At 40.7% G+C, this 18,630-nt stretch overlaps 1 protein-coding gene across 15 annotated transcripts in view; it reads right to left on the bottom strand.

Annotated features, from left to right (window-relative positions):
• SRPK2 (SRSF protein kinase 2) overlaps positions 1 to 18,630 on the bottom strand; it is a 290,037-nt gene that overhangs the window by 89,586 nt on the left and 181,821 nt on the right. For all 15 annotated transcript variants that reach the window (XM_033193842.1, XM_033193847.1, XM_033193846.1 and 12 more), the window contains one exon: positions 7,301 to 7,455. In XM_033193842.1, coding sequence (XP_033049733.1) covers positions 7,301 to 7,455 — 155 coding nt within the window. The remainder of the gene's footprint in view (positions 1 to 7,300; positions 7,456 to 18,630) is intronic.

Below are 18,630 nucleotides of genomic sequence, written 5' to 3'. Positions count from 1 at the left end.
TCCAAACATTCAAAATTGGACTCCCGGGGGTCCAAACCGCACCCAGTGAAGAACCTCTGATGTAAGACAGCCAACATTACTTGGCTGTACAAATATTTCTTCTGTTATTCTTTTTACTGTACAAATATCAATTCTAAAAAGCTTTAAGGTTCTCTTGCTTTTTTCCCTTAAAAAACAAAACAGGTTAGGCACAGCGGCTCACACCTGTTATCCCTGCACTTTGGGAGGCTGAGGCAGGCAGATCACTTGAGGACAGCAGTTCAAGACCAGCATGGCCAACATGGTGAAACCTCATCTCTACTAAAAATACAAAAATTAACTGGGCATGGTGGTGCATGCCTGTAATCCAAGCTACTCAGAAGGCTGAGACAGAAGAATTGTATGTACCCGGGAGGTAGAGGTTGCAGTGAGCAGAGATTACAGCATTGTACTCCAACCTGGGTGACAGGAGTGAAACTATGTCTCAAAAAAAAAAAAAAAAAAATGAAGCTGTAAAAAATAAAAATAAAAAAAGTCATAGACTCGGAGGATTGGGGGACAGGGAGGGAAGGAGAAAGGGAGGATGGATGCCAATGCCAGCGAATAGCCACCAACAGTAAATTTTGTGAGTTATTAAAATTCAACCAGACTACAGTTTTCACAGATGGAAAACAGACACACCTGGGTAAAGGCAATTTGTATATAGGAAGGAATGCATCGACATGTTTCTAGAGTGTATAATTATAATATTTTATGCTGTATTTTGAAGAAAATATTGCCCCTAAGTTTTTACAGGTATGAAATGTATGCCACTCAAATGGGTGTAAGAGATAAGTACTCTGGAACACTATGGATGATTTTAAGAAAATGTGAGGCAGAAACAAAGGCCCTATATTCTGATTATCCAGTCAGCATGCCAGCCTGCTCATGCTGACATGCCTTCCCAGATCCATATGAACATCAACACTCTACCTATTCCTTACTTGCTGTCCAACACTAGAGAAAATGCCTTTATAAATGAACAATACGTACCGCATTGTAGATGACTCTTTAAATGCAGTGGAGTTAACAAACTACAGGGCCTTGACCAAAGGGAACCTTTTAGACTAGAGAGGAGGAGATACATGAACACAGAAATAAATGTACAAGTCCACACTATAAGTTGGGAATGGGAAGGACAATACTGCGGGTAATAAAGGAAAGGGTCTGATTAGAGGTTGAATAAAGGCATTTCTAAGGAAATGACATGTTTCACACCAAGTCAGACCACAGCTATTGATGTCTCCAGAAATAATCCAAGAGATGAAAACTGTACAAAGGTGCCAACTTATCTAAGAATGATTTAAGAGAGCAACAAAACTCATGTCTGAGGACAGCAAGTACAGGCAGCCTGATATTGCAAGGTGATGTTCCTAGAGTCACCATTTAGTACGTCCTTGTAGCAGGTATATGCTAAGGGTTCTGGAAAAAGAACATAAGGTAGTTCAAAGCAATGATCCCGCTTACATTGCAAGTATAGTATGAAGGGTGGCTTCATGTGGTTGTATCCTTGGAGTTTTAGAAAAATGATACATGCAGACCTTACAATGGAGCAGACTTTAGTGTTCAATGTGCAGAAAAATCACCTGACGAATTTGTTAAATATTTGGAGTCCTAAGTCCCACTCCCAAGGATTCCAATTCAGGGGTTTACAGTGCAGCCTAGGAACGTTTACCAGGCACCCCCTACTGCCTCTGAAAACCCCACATGAAACACAAATCTTCCCACAAGAGGAGGTTTGGCTGTGACACAGGTTTTTTTGCTAAAACTCATGAAACAAGCATGTATTACACAAGGCCTCCTGACAGTGTTTGTTTACAGGCTGACCCTGTCCCTGATCCTGGTAATCCCCAGGGCTTGGAAGCAGAATCTGAATAAACTGCACAGCCTGCTACTACAGCTTGTGCCCAGAAAACAGAACAGAGATGATATGTAAAAAAGATAAGCAGTGCTGACAGCTCTCTCTGCAGAGGTTAAGGAAACACACCCAACATGAGACATGGTCAGGGAGCTAAGGGAGCCAGCACTGATGGGTATAGCATGAACTACAGATGGGAACACACCGAAAGAAGAACAATAGAACAGACAGAAGAAGAGTAAAATTCATATTTCTTAAGAGCCTCGTATCAGATACTGTGTTATGAACTTCATGTATTTCATTTAAATCCTCACAAAAATTTTAGGTATTAACATTAACATAATTATATCATAGATGAAAAACCAAAGGCTAAAGAGAAAAGAATCTGTCCAAGAAGACGGAGCTACAAAGCAACACAGCCAGGTTTTGAAGCAAGGCTCAGGAACCAGTCCATAATGCCGTAATCTTCTTGGAGATCTAAGATAACGCGGGTAGGAACACAGCTCTGAGGAAATGAAGAGTCCCACTCCAGAGAGAATATCAAGGCAAGCTAAGTATGCAAGAGCAATGAACAATGCTTTTGCAAAATCAGAACTTTAAATATGGATCCTTTTATTAAAACAGCTGAGGGTTCATACATTTTAAATAAGGGAAACTTGTACAGATGAGGTAAAAAGTTAAGATGTAATCTAGCTGATCATAAACGATGAAGGCTTGCTGCAGCTCTTGCTGAGTAGTGGGATCACAGCTGACTTCTGCCCTCCAAACCCAGTGTCTACATTTCCTGTGATGAGCAAATTTTACTTTTAAAAAGAAATATATGTGATGTCTTTTGTTGTTGAATTTTTTTTTTTATTGTATTTTGAGGAAACTGAGAAGTAGCTTAGGGCAGAGACTCTCCAGGAATGAAGTCAATGAAAACAAGAGGAAGAGCTGAAATATCAGAAGACAAATGATACCTCAGATTACTTAACACACACCACGAGCCTGGGAAAGCTCTCTCTCCCCTTCCCATCCTGGACTACTCAATCCCAAGCCATGAGGCAGGGCCAATCAACAAAGGATGTCAGAGCACAACTTAGGTGAGGAGGGAAGGGAGAGACATAGTGATGGCCACTGGTGACTCATACCATACAGGGAATCAGTCAACTAAGTCAACGCAATGAGGATGGGGAGAGCCCAGACTCTTCCTATCAGAGAAAGAAACCACAAAGATGGAAAGGGAGAAAACTGGGCTGAATCTTCTGGTACTAGATGTATCAGATTAATAAACTCATGGATTTCAACACGTACGTAAATATATAAATAAATATAAACATAAAGGAAGCAGGTGCATATGTGTGTGTTCCTAGCTCTGTACTGAGATCTGAAAGTGACAAGCCAAAAGTAATAAGCACACCTAATGTCCAGGTCTAGCTTTCTAAATATTATTATTTAATTTTTTTTTTTTTTTTTTGAGACGGAGTCTCCTCTGTTGCCCAGGCTGGAGTGCAGTGGTGCGATCTTGTCTCACTGCAACCTCCGCCTCTTGGGTTCACGCCATTCTCCTGCCTCAGCCTCCTGAGTAGCTGGGACTACAGGCGTCTACCACTACGCCCGGCTAATTTTTTGTATTTTTAGTAGAGATGGGGTTTCACAGTGTTAGCCAGGATGGTCTTGATCTCCTGACCTCATGATCCACCCGCCTTGGCCTCCCAAAGTGCTGGGATTACAGGCGTGAGCCACCGCGCCTGGCCTACTGTTTAATTTTTAAAAGAGCAGGATTCTCTGTGGAAAGAGTAGACTCCCAGGCTGGGATAGGAAAAATACAAGATGAACCTGGAATATCCTACTGTACTTGAAGGTAAAGAAATGATCAAAGGGCCAGGCACGGTGGCTCACACCAGTAATGCCAATACTTTGGGAGGCTAAGGCAGGAGAATTACTTGAGGTCAGGAGTTCAAGACCAGCCTGGTCAACATGGTGAAACGCCCTATCTACTAAAAATACAAAGGTTAACCAGGCATGGTGGCATGAGCCTGTAGTCTCAGCTACTCAGGAGGCTGAGGCATGAGAATTGCTTGAACCCAGGAGGTGGAGGTTGCAGTCACACCGAGATCACACCGCTGCACTACAGCCTGGGAGACAGAGCAAGACTTCATCTCAAAACAAAACAAAAAAAGAAACGATCAAAGAATGATTGAGGCATTTCAAAAGGACATAGAAACAATCTGAAGGGGCTCCTAAGATCCAAATTTGGGATAATGTAAGCATCAAAACATATAAGGAGAGTAACTGATTATAACCCACTGAATAAAACAGAGATCCATGAATTAATCAGTCCATCTAAGACAGAAAGCCAGCCCAGGGTGGGGGCAGGGACGGGGATAAATATTTGAATGGGTTATATATGTAGTCTCAAAGTAACTCTCAACAACATACTACTAGGGGAAAAGAATAGCTGCCAGAGATATCTGGCAGACATAATCTTGATCAAGTGAAGGCAGCAACTCCAATGGAATAAATCAAATCTTTGTACCATCTGACAGGATTTAATGCAAAAAGACAACATCACTACTGTGGCATCCCAAATTGAGAAACATACAAAATAACTGGTCTACAATCTTAAAAAATGTCAAGGACATGAAAGCCAGGAAAACATTGAGGAACTGTTCCAAATTAAAAGAAATTACAGAAACAAGAAAACAAAATATGCGATTCTGCCACAGATTCATTACATATAACGGACAACACTGGGCAACTGGCAGTACCTGATAAGCCCGAGAACTGAACAGTAGTGAAGTATCAGTGCTAAATGCCTGATCATGGTGGCTGTATTTTGGTTTACAGGAGAATGTACTTGATTGTAGGTAAAATGTACTAAAGTATTCAGGGATGATAAAATACCATATTAGTAATTTTACCTCAACCAGTCCTGGCAGAGGGTGAGGGGATTTATCTCTTTATCGGAGAACAAAAAAATGATATAAGGCCACAGGTCTTATTCCAGACATTCCCAATCAATTCCTTGGACTCCCTGAATATGTATATGTCAGTAATCTTATACAAACTGTTGTGGAATATACCACAAAATTCATAGAAGGGCATCTGTCACATGTAATGCTAATTAAAGATACAAGTTACCAAATTCGGGGGGCTGGCATGGGTATAAGGAGAGAACCTTACTATCTCTAATGACCTTACTGATGCTGACTTTAATACTCTATGAAATTTAGAGTTCAGTGAATGTTACCTAGAATCAGCCCTGGCTGTGGAATACTTTATTCTGAGACCTTTATTTGGGGTTTGGATGTCCACTGTGCTGGTTCCCAGAGATAGTAAGGGGATGAGAGTATTAGTTACATCTACTGACCCAAATACTTAAGATTCAGATGAGTGAGACAGTTTTCATTCCTGCTTGGTACAGCCTATTTGCTGAGGGGAATAGCTCTTAAGGAATGGTTCTAGCCAGACCCTATCTCTACCAAAAAAAAAAAAAAAACTTTTAATTAACCAGGGGTGGTGACACATGCCTGCAGTTCCAATTTCTCAGGAGGCTGAGGTGAGAGGACTGCTCAAGCCCAGGACTCAGGAGGCTGAGATGGGAGGATTGCTCAGGCCCAGGAGTTTGAGGCTGCAGTGAGCTGTGATCGTGCACTGCACTCCGGCCTGGGCAACAGAACAAGACTCTGTCTCAAAAAAAAGAAAACACAAGAAAAGAAAAAAAGCGGTTTCCTACAGACGAACCTAATGCTGGGCCTCAGCAGCAAAATCGAAGACAGTATAAGAAATGCAGAATAAAGGGAGGACGGAAAACACCTTCTTGTTACCTTTCAAACTGGCTCTATCTTATACTAGACTGCATAGACCTTTGGGGTCATAACCACTATTCAGACAAATGCTAAGTAAGATCCACTCTCTCTTTTCTAAGGAAAACACTGATTCTATGTGTAAGTATGTGCACCTATGAAAGAATCAGGTTAGAGTAGATCAGTTCCTACACTTTTGAAGCACAGTAACTTTCTCTTACTCTTAGCAGGTAACTAAATGTACACTGTTCCTGAACCAACACACAAACGACCTACACCCACTAGATAAATGATGAATTATTAAGATATATATACCCCAAAATTCATTAGTGCTTTATGTCCTGAACATATCTGCATTTTCTGCCATGTATTCTAATGCTATACAGAATCTGATTTACAGTTTTAAAAATCTGCAGCAAATAAATTCATCTCACCAACTGCTCAGGAGCTCCAAATTCCTGAAAACTAATGTCCAAATCAGTAAGTTAAGTGACAAAGAAGCAGCTGAATAAATAGTCATTTCTCTTTCTCCTAGATTCTCAGAGTTGGGTCTACACAAAGCATGATGTCTAGACCATATTGTTGTTAATATTCATCACACAACATGCTTGCCCTTTAGGAGTTTAACTCTTGGTCTTTACAAAGCATCAGTACAAGAACACTCCGCTTGAATAGTTTCTATGTCTTCCATGAAATCATAGCTGATAACATAACCCACTACATCATACAATGGCAGAGCCCCACAGAATGTCTTTTTCGTTAAGTACAATGCCAGGAAAGAATCTTTCTCTGTAAACAAATGTGCATGCTTGCTTCCCACAGACAATGAATGCTATGTAATTCAATGCTATACAGAGAAAGGGATAGTTTTCTTTTAGCCTTAGCAGTCAGAAAACAGAAAGTCAAATACAGTACACAAGAATTATAATCAGTTCCCCTCAGAAGCCTGGTACACTTTCTCCTCTCTATGTTCTTTTATTATTTTTATTTTTTTATTGTACTTTATTTTTTTGAGACAAGATCTGGTTCTGCCGCCCAGGCTGGACTGTAGCAGCACGACCTCAGCTCACTGAAACCTCTGCCTCCTAGGCTCAAGCGTTCCTCCCACCTCAGGCTCCCAAGTGCCTGGGACTACAGGACCTTACCACCATGCCCAGCTAATTTTTTGCACTTTTTGTAGAGACCGTGTCTCACCAGGTTGCCCAGGCTGGTCCTGAACTCCTGAACTCAAGCGATCTGCCCTCTCTCGACCTCCCAAAGTGCTGGGATCACAGGCTTGAGCTACCACACTGGCCCAGTGCTCTTTTTAGATGGTTTATTATGTCCTCTAACTGTCCTGCTGTATACTATCTTTAATTCTAACAGGTTTAAGTCCTTTTGAAAGTATCTGGAATATGTATGTGCAAATATATGTATTTTCTATCTCTTACAATTCTCTCTCATATCACTTAAACTTTCTGATATCAGTTTCTACACAATGGCCTAAGAATTTAAAACGATAATGACACAGGAGGCTAAATTAATGAAGACTAAGCAATTTGCATCACTACCTTGTCCCCTTGTCCATTCCCCCAACAAATTACCACATAGCCCAGTGGGGAAGGCAAGCCCCACACCAACATGCTCCGCACGTCACCTTTGCAGTAGTCCGCAGGGTCCTCTTGTTCCTCATCATCTGATCCCAGGATCTCCTCCTCTGGCTCCGGGGGTGTGGGGTCTGGCAAAGGTGGCGGTGGTGGCGGTGGTGGTGGAGGAGGAGGAACTAAAGGAGCTTTCTGTTGCGGCTCCGGCCTGAAAGAACAAAGAGAAAATTGCTATTTACTTAGAAGTACATCTTGCAATATGGATGCATGTGAGCATTTCTTAATATGGGGGAAAAACAAAACTTGTCACATACTAAGAAGAAATGCCATTTAATGTCATTTCACCCATTTTAGTTGAATTCAACTAGGTTTCAACACACAGGCCAGGCCAAAAAAAAAATCTGCTCTTATAAGCTAAGGAATTTTTTTTTAGGTATCTTTTCACTTAGAGCTTCAAGAACTACCAATGTTGTGAAATTTCAGTGCTCCACTTAAGTCCTACCAATCTTGGGAAATGTAAGTGAAATGAAAGCATATTCCATGGTATACAGCCTTATTGGTTAGAAAACATCACAAAGATTATAAAAAGACAGGTGCAAGCAGCACTCAACTTTTGAAAGCTTATTTCCTGTTATTTGAAAATCAGAATTCTTTTCTCATAGAAATAGTAGCAATGACATTGGGTTTCAGTAACTCATAAAAGCTGATTAATATACACTGTAGCTAAAATATACAAGATTGCCAGAAAGACTCTTGTACTTCTATAAGGCCTGTTAGAAGTAGTTCTGAATGTATTCTGAAAGTGGTGTGTGTGGGGGTGTGTGTGTGTGTGTGTGTGTGTGTGTGTGTGTGTCTGTCTGTCTGTCTGATTGATTGATTGATTGACTGAGATTATTCCCTTTCAGGGCTCTATGAGGAGAATGGTTCATAATGGAATTCACTTACTATTTCTAACCATGCCCCAATGGGGGGAAATAGGACCCTACAGTCTCAACCTGGATGCCAGAAGCACTTCTCTCCTTTAAGCTATCCTACTAATAAAACTGCCACTGAATGCGTGAGCTGAAGACGACAGCTGCTGTGGAAAGGCTGCTTCAAGGGTCAGTTGCCCAACATCTGAGTGCCTTTCCTTGGGGCATTTCTTCCACTGCAGCCCTCAGGCCTGCTACATCCAGAAGAACGAGCTTGACAAAAATATTGTGGTCTGGTTCTGGTCAGGCAAAATTCTTTAGCACCAGTTCCTCATACTATGCAACTGCTGTCACCCAGCATGCGCCCTATTTTAAGGGTATAGCCGTTGTCAATGGAGAGTTCAAAGACCTAAGCCCTAGTTGTTGAGAGCAGGTGGAATCTTGGTGTTATTGCTAGATTTCCTTTTAGAACACTTGCTCTCTGCCCAGTGGAAGGCTGATTCTGGATCCTTTCTCTCCTCACTGTAGCACAGCCTGGGGCATACAGTCAAAGCTCACTCTTCAGCCCTGGAATCTTGAGAAGGTCAGGGTCACAGCAATACAAGTTCATCTGTAGCTGCCACTAAGAGACAGGCCAAAAGAGCTGCCTCAACCACTGCCTCTTTTTTTTTTTTTGAGACGGAGTCCTGCTCTCGCCCCGGCTGGAGTGCAGTGGCGCAATCTCGACTCACTGCAAGCTCTGCCTCCTGGGTTCACGCCATTCTTCTGCCTCAGCCTCCCAAGTAGCTGGGACCACAGGCACCTGCCACCATGCCCAGCTAATTTTTTGTATTTTTAGTAGAGACGGGGTTTCACCATGTTAGCCAGGATGGTCTCGATCTCCTGATCTCATGATCTGCCCGCCTTGGCCTCCCAAAGTGCTGGGATTACAGGCGTGAGCCACCGCGCCTGGCCGCCAACCACTGCCTCTTCTAACCTGGGCTTCTAAACCCTTGTCCAATCTGAGAGCCCCCAACACAACCACTAATATACATGGCTTGTCAACAAAAAAACCCACATGGCCACAACTGAAGGAAGGAGTAGGAATAGAAGGCAGCAGAAATACCCAACATTATGAGGAAGGGGTGGGGATCACACACAATAGGTCAACTTAACGGTGAATAATCAAAGGTATGAATATCTTTATCAGGACAACTAAAGAATATTTATAAGCTGAAAATGTATTGATTGCTGTTACCCAGTTCCCTGGGTAACAGACATCAGGACTGTGGTGGTGATAACACTCCGAGTTAATCACTCTCTTTCAAGAGTCCTGAAAGAGAATAATACTCATTCATTCTCTCTCTCTCCCTCTCTCTCTCACACACACACCACTTCCAGAATACATTCAAAACTTCCAACAGGCCTCACAAAAGTACAAGAATCTTTCTGGAAGCCATGTAAATGCTGATTTCGTTTTAACATATGTGCCCTCACTGAAAGTAGAATGGTCCCAGGCAAAAGAGATTTCTAAAGGAGGAAAGGCAGGCAAGGAACTTCAGTAGTTTGCCACTTCCCCAGCGGGAGGAAAAGGTTTGAGATGACGTCCAAAAGAAGCACAACTCACTCCTTCAGGGGTGTGGGCAGAATCAATTTGTCTGACACATTTCTCAATCAGAAATACTTTGAAAGCTAGCTGTTTCTTCCTAACTCAGAAACTTTATATAAAAAATGAGTGCATTCTCTGAATTAAAACACACACACACACACACACACACAGAGTATGCTGTAGAAACTACTTGAAGAAAAGACAAGAAAAGATGGCTCTTGTTCTGCCAGTGCAGGGCACTACTGTGCTTGGCACAATGGATTCTTGGACTGGATAATTCACTGCTGTGGGGCTGTCGTGCGCACTGTGGGATGCTTTTCACCATCGTTGGCCTCCAGCCACTATATGTCAGTAGAACACAGCCCCCCACCCCCACCCCACCACCCAGCTGTGGCCATCAAAAATGTGTCTAGACAATGACAAATGTGTGTGTGTTGCGGGAGGAGGGGAAACATGCCCACTGAGAACCACTGCACTAGTAGCATTTTCTATATATGGCTTTACCTCAATGGAGTAGGCTGCAATATGGAGAAGAGATTCTAATTTTCACGGACCATTCTCTCTCAATTGAGAGGTTCCAGCACCTTCATTATAATGTCTCTCTCACTTATTCTTTACCGACTTGCTGAGCTGCCCACATGGCTCAGACCCTCAAAATTCTCAGACCCCTGCAGTCTAAGTGTGTAGGCACTTCTCATTCCTACAGTGAGGGCCACACTGAATAGGCAGACAGAAAGCTTCTCAAAAGCCAGCTCTACCAAATGAAAAGTGGTAACCTTAAGTATAGAGGAGGTTTAGTAATGCTGATTAATAGTTCAACTGGCTGTCGTATCAAAACATCTAGAACTGTGCTGCCCAATACAGTAGCCACCAGCCACATTGGGATATCGGGCACATGAAGTAGCTAGTTCAAACTGAGATGTACTAGAAGTATAAAATACATATTAGATTCCCAAGACTCAGTAACCAAAAAAGTAAAAATATTTTATTAATAATTTTCTACTTGCTAGATATTAAAATGTTTTATATGTGAATATTTCTAGTGGATGGTACAACTCTAGACCTTTCAGATCCAAGCTGTACTGAGGGGCATTTCAGCCTCACATTGAGAGATTCCTGCCCATAAGTGATGATTATCTGTTCCACAACTTCTAATGACCTACTTCATATTAATTATCACCAATTCTCAAATCACTCAGTTCATCATAGAAAGCCTCGGTTCCATGTAACCGCCAATTCTTTTTCATCCCTCCATCCTTGTTACTGTCTACCACATAGGAAAACCCAGGTAAATTTCTCCTAGTGCAGAAACAGAGATGTGAAAACCAAGCCATACTGTCTTAGGGCTGGATTCTTTTATTTTCATTTTGAGACAGGGTCTCGCTCTGTTGCCCAGAGTGGATGGAGTGCAGTGGTGCATTCACGGCTCACTGCAACCTTGAACTCCTGGGCTCAAACGACCCTCCTGCCTCAGCCTGGTGGGTAGCTTGGGCTACAGGAGTGTGCCACTGTGCCTGGCCAAGGCTGGTTTCTTTAAAGTGGTTTCTGATGGCTTCTAGAATACTGCAAAGCCTGGTTAAATTGCAACACTGTAAAAGACCAAGACACGATGGGTTATCTCACCAAATACATACTCATTAAATCTATCAACAGATTAAAACAAAGCAACTTTCGTCAATCCTAATGAAAGCCATCAGGAAGCTATTTCACATAAAAATTATTAGAAGTATATAAGCAGCAATGGCAGAGGAAATGACCCATAAATATTTTCAACAAGAATACCAAAATAACTAAATGGTGAAAGAATAGTCTTTTCAACAGTGGTACTGCAACAAATAGACACTCATATGCAAAATAAATAAAGTTAGACCTCTCTCACACACACAGACTTTATATGAAAGAGCTAAAACTATAAAACTCTCAGGAAAAAACACAGGAGTAAATCTTCACGACCTTAGGTTAGGCAACGCTTCTTACATATGACACTGAAAGCATAAGCAATACAAGAAAAAACAAATGGACTTCAAAATTTTAAACTTTTGTACTTCAAAGGGCACCATCAAGAAAATTTAAAGGTCACAGAATGGAGGGAAGTACTTGCAAATCATAAGTGGTAAGTGACTTGTGTCTAGAATATATAAAGAACTCTTCTGATTCAACAAGACACACCAATTTAAAAATGGATAAAAAGGATTGGAAAGACATTTCTCCAAAGAGGATATACAAACGACCAATAAATACATGAAAAGATGCTCAACATTTTTAGTAATCAGAGAAACGGAAATCAAAACCACAATCTGATACCACTTCATACCAACTAGAATGGCTACTAAAAAAGGTCAGATAATAAGTGTTTTAAGGAAGGATGAAGAAGTAGGGCTCTTCAAACATTGTTGGTGGGAAGTGTAATATGGCATAGCCATGTTGGAAAGCAGTCTGGTGGTTCCTCAAAAGTTTAAATATAAAATTACCAAATAACCCAACAATTCCACTCCCAAGTATATACCCAACAGAAACGAAAGCGTATGTCCAGCAAAATCTCATCCACGGTGTTCAAAGAAGTATTATTATTTTAACAAGAAGCAGAAATAACCCAAACGTCCCCCAACTAATAAATAAAATGGGGCATATCATTACAAGGGAATGTTATTCAGTAATAAAGAGAAAAGAAGTACTGACAGTATGCTACAACATGGATGGATCCTCCAAAACTTTATGCTGGGTGACAGATGTCAGAAAAGACCGCAGGTTGTATGATTTTCCATTTTCCATCAAATGTCTAGAACAGATAAATGTATAGAGATAGGGTAAATCAGTGGATGCCTATGTTGAGGGTTGGGGGAAATGGCGAAAATAGGAGGAAAATGGGGACTGACTGCTAGTAGATATGGGATATCCGTTAGGAGGGATGAAAATGTCCTAATGTGGTAATGGTTGTACAATTCTGTGAACATAATAAACAACACTGAAATATATATGTTACATAAGCAAACTGTATGTTATGTGAATTATACTTCAAAAAGCTATTGTTAAAAAATAAAAGAAGCCAGGTGTGGTGGTGCACACCTGTAGTCTCAGCCAGTTGGGACACTGAGGCAGGAGGATCGCTTGAATCCAGGAGTTTGGGGCCAGCCTGGGCAACACAGCAAGACCTCATCTCTACAAAAATAACAATATATTTTTAAACAATAAAAGAAAACCCCAATACAGCTATAGATATTTTAAATATCCAACACTATATCATTATAAAATGTATGACTTCAAGATAGTTAGAAATATCTATGTGGAGATTTAAGCAATCAATATGCATAGTCTCTTTTACCATAAGCTCAGCTACATTCAGAGTGAAAATTAATCTGTAATTCTTTAAAAAGGAGACTGAGATTTTATCTAAAGGTCCAAAATTTAAACAAGGTGTTAATTTAAGAACATGTTTTCATGTACTATAAGAAATATAAAGAAATATACCACTTTAGGCTGGGTGCAGTGGCCCCCACCTGTGATCCCAGCACTTTGGGGAGGCCACAGCGGGTGGGTTTATCAGTTGAGCCCAGGAGTCTGAGACCAGCCTGGGCAACCTGGCAACACCCTGTCTCCACAAAAACTACAAAAATTAGCTGGGCATGGTGGCACACATCTGTAGTCCCGGCTACTAAGAAGGCTGAAGTGAGAGGATTGCTTGAGCATGGGAGTCTGCAATGAGCTGAGATCACAGCACTGCACTCCAACCTGCGTGAGAGAGTGAGACCCTGTCTCAGAAAAAAAAGAAACAACAAAATAGAAAAGGAAAAAGGAAAGGAAAGGGGAAAGGGGAAAAGGGGAAAGGGAAGAGAAGGAAAAAGGAAAAGGAAAGGAAAGGCGAAAGGGGAAAAGGAAAAGGGAAAAGGGAAAAGGGGAAGGGGGAAGGGGGAAGTGGAAGGGAGGGGGAAGGGGGAAGGGGGAAGGGGGAAGTGGAAGGGAGGGGGAAGGGAGGGGGAAGGGGGAAGGGGGAAGGGAGGGGGAAAGGGGAAGGGGGAAGGGAGGGGAGAAAGTGAGGGGAGAGGAGGGGAGAGGAAGGGAAGGAAGGGGAGGGAAGGGAAGGGAAGGGAGAAGAAAGAAAAAAGAGAAAGAAAAAGAGCAAACCAAAGCAAAGCAAAAGAGAAAAAGAGGGGAGGGGAGAAAAAAAATACAGCACTTCACTTCAGTGATGGGAATGAAATTAATTTAGAAAGCAAAATTCCACTAGCTACTTATATTTTTCACAAAGAACTATATTTATTTTTACACTACATAAAATACAAAAATTCTAATTATGACTCTAAATTTAAAATGTGGTTTAAAGAAACAAAAATATTTTTCTTTCAATATCATATTATAATACTAAAATTATCTTATCATGCTATGTACTTCATACTATATTCTGCATGTACACTTGCTGTCAGAAAAGGAAGGAAAAACTGAACAACCCAGGAAACTACAAGTCTCATCTGCTCTAAATTGCCATGGCAAGCAGATAAGAGTTCTGATTTCCTCTCAGCTGCTACTGTGTATTTCTTTTTAGCAAAGAAAAAATAAACTCTACATTTAGTAGGAAAAATGTCCTCTCCTTCGCTATCAGCTTAGATAGCAACTGACACAACTTAAGAAATACAGTTCAGTTAATCTGTAATCAAACATAAAGAAAAGGAGCTCCAGATGAATTTCTTCAGGTAGTATTTTAGGGACATTCACATAAAGTCAAATTTCATTTTCTTTCCTCCCTATGTCCACTCTATATCTAAAATTTTTCTCTCTCCCTTCCTACCTCCCTCCTTCTTCCTCTCTTGGTGATGACTGTCAGCTTGAGAAATACCCAACTTCTACTTAATAGCAGAATCAGTCGATATAGGTTGAGTATCCCTCATTCAAAATGCTTAGGACCAAGATATGTTTCGAACTTTAGATAATTTCACATATTCCTCTTTAATGAAAGGTTAAGTTCAACAACTTTGTGTAAATCAAACCTAAATGTGCAATGACCCTTATCCACGTGAAATCTCCTGCTCCTTTTGAGTATGCGTAGATCTGTGAGTGTGAGATATTCCACCTGTTATCCAGTTATCTACACTACATGCCAAAGGGAGATCACACTGGGTGGCCTGACCTAATCACACCAGTCCCTAAAAGCAGAGGGTTTTCTTCGGCTAGTCAAAGAAGGGGAAGCAGAGTGGCAGACTCCAGCTAACCTGGAAAAAAGCAGACATCATTTGTGAACTAGGGCCACACAGAGCAAGAAACTGCCAGTGGCCTCTAGGAGTGACGGTGCTCCCTGTCAACAGCTAGAATAGTAAGATAACAAAGACCTCAGTCCTACAAACTCAAGGAAATGAGTTCTGCCAACAACCAGGGTGCTGGAAAAGAACCCTGAAGCTCAGATGAGAATTGCAGATTTGGCCAACACCTTCGTTTCAGTCTAGTAAGAATCCAGTCACAGTATGCTGCCCTGATTTCTGTGCTACAGAACTGTGAGTTAATAGGTGTTTTAAGCTGCTAAGTGTACAGTAATTTGTTACACAGCAAGTGAAAGTGAATACACTGCCAAGTTCCTCAAACTGTACTAGAGTAGACCATGGAGAATTATCAGACTCAAAAAGATCTGATTTTTTTTTTTTTTTTTTTTAATAATGAAATGGCCAGGGGACTTAAGCTGGGTAATCCAGAATGGGAGACAGTTCTCTTTTGGGAATAGTCAGGTAAAAGTATCTTATTCCCTGAATAAGTCCATTTTTGCATTGCTATAAGAAAGTACCTGAAAGTGGGTAATTTATAAAGAATAGAGATTTAATTGGCTCACGGTTCTGCAGGCTATACAGAAGAATGATGCTGGTATCTACTAAGCTTCTCGGAAGGCCTCAGGAAACTTAGAGTCATGGTGGAAGGCAAAGGGGGTGCAGGTGCATCACATCGCCGGAGCAGAAACAAGAGTGAGAGTGAGGGGGGAGGTGCTATACACTTTTAAAACAACCAGATCTCAGGAGAACTCACTGCCTATCAAGAGAACAGCATCAAAGGGGAAATCCACCCCCATGATCCAATCACTTCCCACCAGGAACCACCTCCAACACAGGGGATTACAGTTCAACATTAGATTTGGGCGGGGACACATATCCAAACTGTATCACTCTCCAAGACCTAATAGCAAACAATCATAATTCCAAGCCAAATACTGTTTTCTAGAACGTAGAACACAGCCAACTAAAAGTTGGAGAGGATGTAAGTAAATCAGACCTGCTTCCCAACTAATCTACATTTTAGAAAACAAAGGAGTTGGTGTTATAAAGGTACTGCTGCCTGATCACCTCACTGAGTTCTGAGTTCAGGTTTTTATCATCTATTTCCTGGACTAACATTTCCTCATTAATTTCCTTGTTTCTTGCTTTTATCCTTCCGATTTCACACATCAGTTCCATATATTCTTTGCAGAAAGCAAGCCTCTGGTCCTAAAATTGCATTTCGACGATACATATGTCTTATGCCACTAGAACTACTAATATTTTATAAAACATTTGTGGGAAATGGAGAAAGACAGAAAAGTTAAACCAGTAAGTCCAAATGCATGTAAAATGACATCCACTGATTCTACAACTACCCAGAAGCATACAGATGCCCAGCACTGAGGGGTGTACAGTCTAGCAGGGAGGGGAGAAGTGCATGTAAACACAAATGTAAACAACTGCTCCTGGTATCGCTATGGAAACAGAGATGGCAGTGGGCCAAGTCAGAGACATCTAGAGGTGATCTTATAGACTGGCCACAATGAGGCTGACTGGAGGAGGTCCAAGTCTCAGAGAACTACATCATCAAAAGCACAGAGGCCCAAGCTAATCTGGTATGACTGGAAATAGGAAAGAGGTTAGGCATAGGAATAATCCACAATTCAAAAGAATAATCTACAATGCTAAGGAGCTTGGGCTCTATCTCTGAGTCAAGTAGCAGCCACTGAAATGCAATTATAGAAACAAAGATTACCGTTCTGCAAAAAAACACATGAAATTAGATTGTAGAACGGGTAGAAAGGATAAAAGCAAGAAGAAAGAAAATTCATGGGAAAATGCTAAAACTGTTAGTCCAGGACAGAGATGATAAAAACTGGAACTCAGAACTCAGTACAGTTGTTGCTCTGTATCCATGGGTTCCGCATCCATGGATTCAAACAACTGTGGATCCTAAATATGGGGTGACGGCTGCATGTGTACTGAACATATACAGACTTTTTGTCATTATTCCATAAACAATTAGGTATTACAACTATTTACATAGTATATACACTATTAGGTGATGGAATCTAGACATAACTGAAAGTATACAGAAGCATGTGCACAGGTGACACGCAAATACTAAACCATTTTATATCAGCATCCATGGATTTTGGTATCAGAATGGGATCCTGGAACCAATTCCCCACAAACACCTAAGGATAACTCTAACTCATTTGCTAGAAGTGGATGCTTGACTCTTCATTTCTGGTCTGATATACTGTACCATTCATTTGGATAGAGAATAGAGCAGGTGGATGAAGAAGTGAAGGGGTTTTAGAGAAAAGTAACCAGTTCCAGCTCCTCTGAGTTTCACAGGCAAGTGGGATACCAAGCAGCACGGAATATAGCAGGGATTGCTTAATACATAAAATTTATAGATGAAAAGTAAAGGTTCAAGCTGCAAATTGAAGCAAAGGTGATCGAAACTGAAGCAAATTGAAGCATGACCATGCAGCTGGAAGCCAAAGCCTTTCCAAGCATGTAAGAGTGCTGGGGAGAAACTGGGGAATAAAAGAGCCAAGGGCAGAGCCCAGTTCAAAGCCAAAGTACAAAGTTAAACAAGCCACCAACATTATAATCTATAGTCAAGGACTCCTACTATAATTGCCAATATAAGTTTGTAAGTTTCAAAAACAGATTTTAGAGCACATACTAATGCAAAAGTAAGCCTACCTTTTACATTAGGATAAGACACACATACAAGAACAAGCAAACTAAAGACCCATATGCTTTTCTATCTAAAAGCTATGTTTGTAGACAATCTGAAGCCAGCTAGGTGCAGAATGAATAAACTGTCACAAAAAAGGAACTGTTTATTAAGACTTATATTGGTGAAAGCTGCTATAACAACTAATGATTGTCTCATGCTATTCAGGAAAAAATGTAAGATGTACCACTTTACACAAGCCTTCTGCTAACTTCCACAAGCTTTAGATCTAAAGGCATACACAATTACTAATATACAATGGATCAACAAAATTCAAAAGCAGTCAACTTTCTACCTTCTAAAGTAATTTAGAACACAGGAAATAAATGAAATCCTAAACCTGCGTTACATAATATGGTAGCTAGAAGACAAATTAATTAAAATGGAATAAAATTAAAAATTCAGTCATCCTACTTCAAGCACTCAGTAATCACATATGGCTCGTGGCTACAGCACAGTATGGGCAGTGTAGATATAGAACATTTCTATCACCACAGAAAGTTATATTGGACAGCACTGCTCTAGGTATTTTTTTTTAAGCATATGAGCCTCTTTCAGCATATCACTATTTTTAATAAGTAATAAGGTTAGCTGAAAGAGTTTGGAACATTTTTTATACAGCTTATTATAAATATCTTACTGTAAGTTTTAAAATAAGCAGTAAAATGATAAACAGGCAGTATATAACCATTTTAAATTTCACAGATGATTCCAATATCTGATATCCTGCAGCTCAGTAGTTCTCTTTAGTGGAATTTACCTTAGTGATACACACACTCTGCGGCAATGTCTGCAAACAGCAATACATTGGGATCTAAATGTCTTATCAATAGGAAACTTGTTAATAACATTATGACAAAATTATGGCACATCCATACAAAACTCTCAAAAAGGATGAGGC

This window comes from Trachypithecus francoisi, unplaced genomic scaffold (assembly GCF_009764315.1).
Source record: "Trachypithecus francoisi isolate TF-2019V2 unplaced genomic scaffold, Tfra_2.0 Lachesis_group4, whole genome shotgun sequence".
In the NCBI taxonomy this organism is placed as follows: domain Eukaryota; kingdom Metazoa; phylum Chordata; class Mammalia; order Primates; family Cercopithecidae; genus Trachypithecus; species Trachypithecus francoisi.
This window is presented reverse-complemented; position numbering and strand designations above follow the sequence as displayed.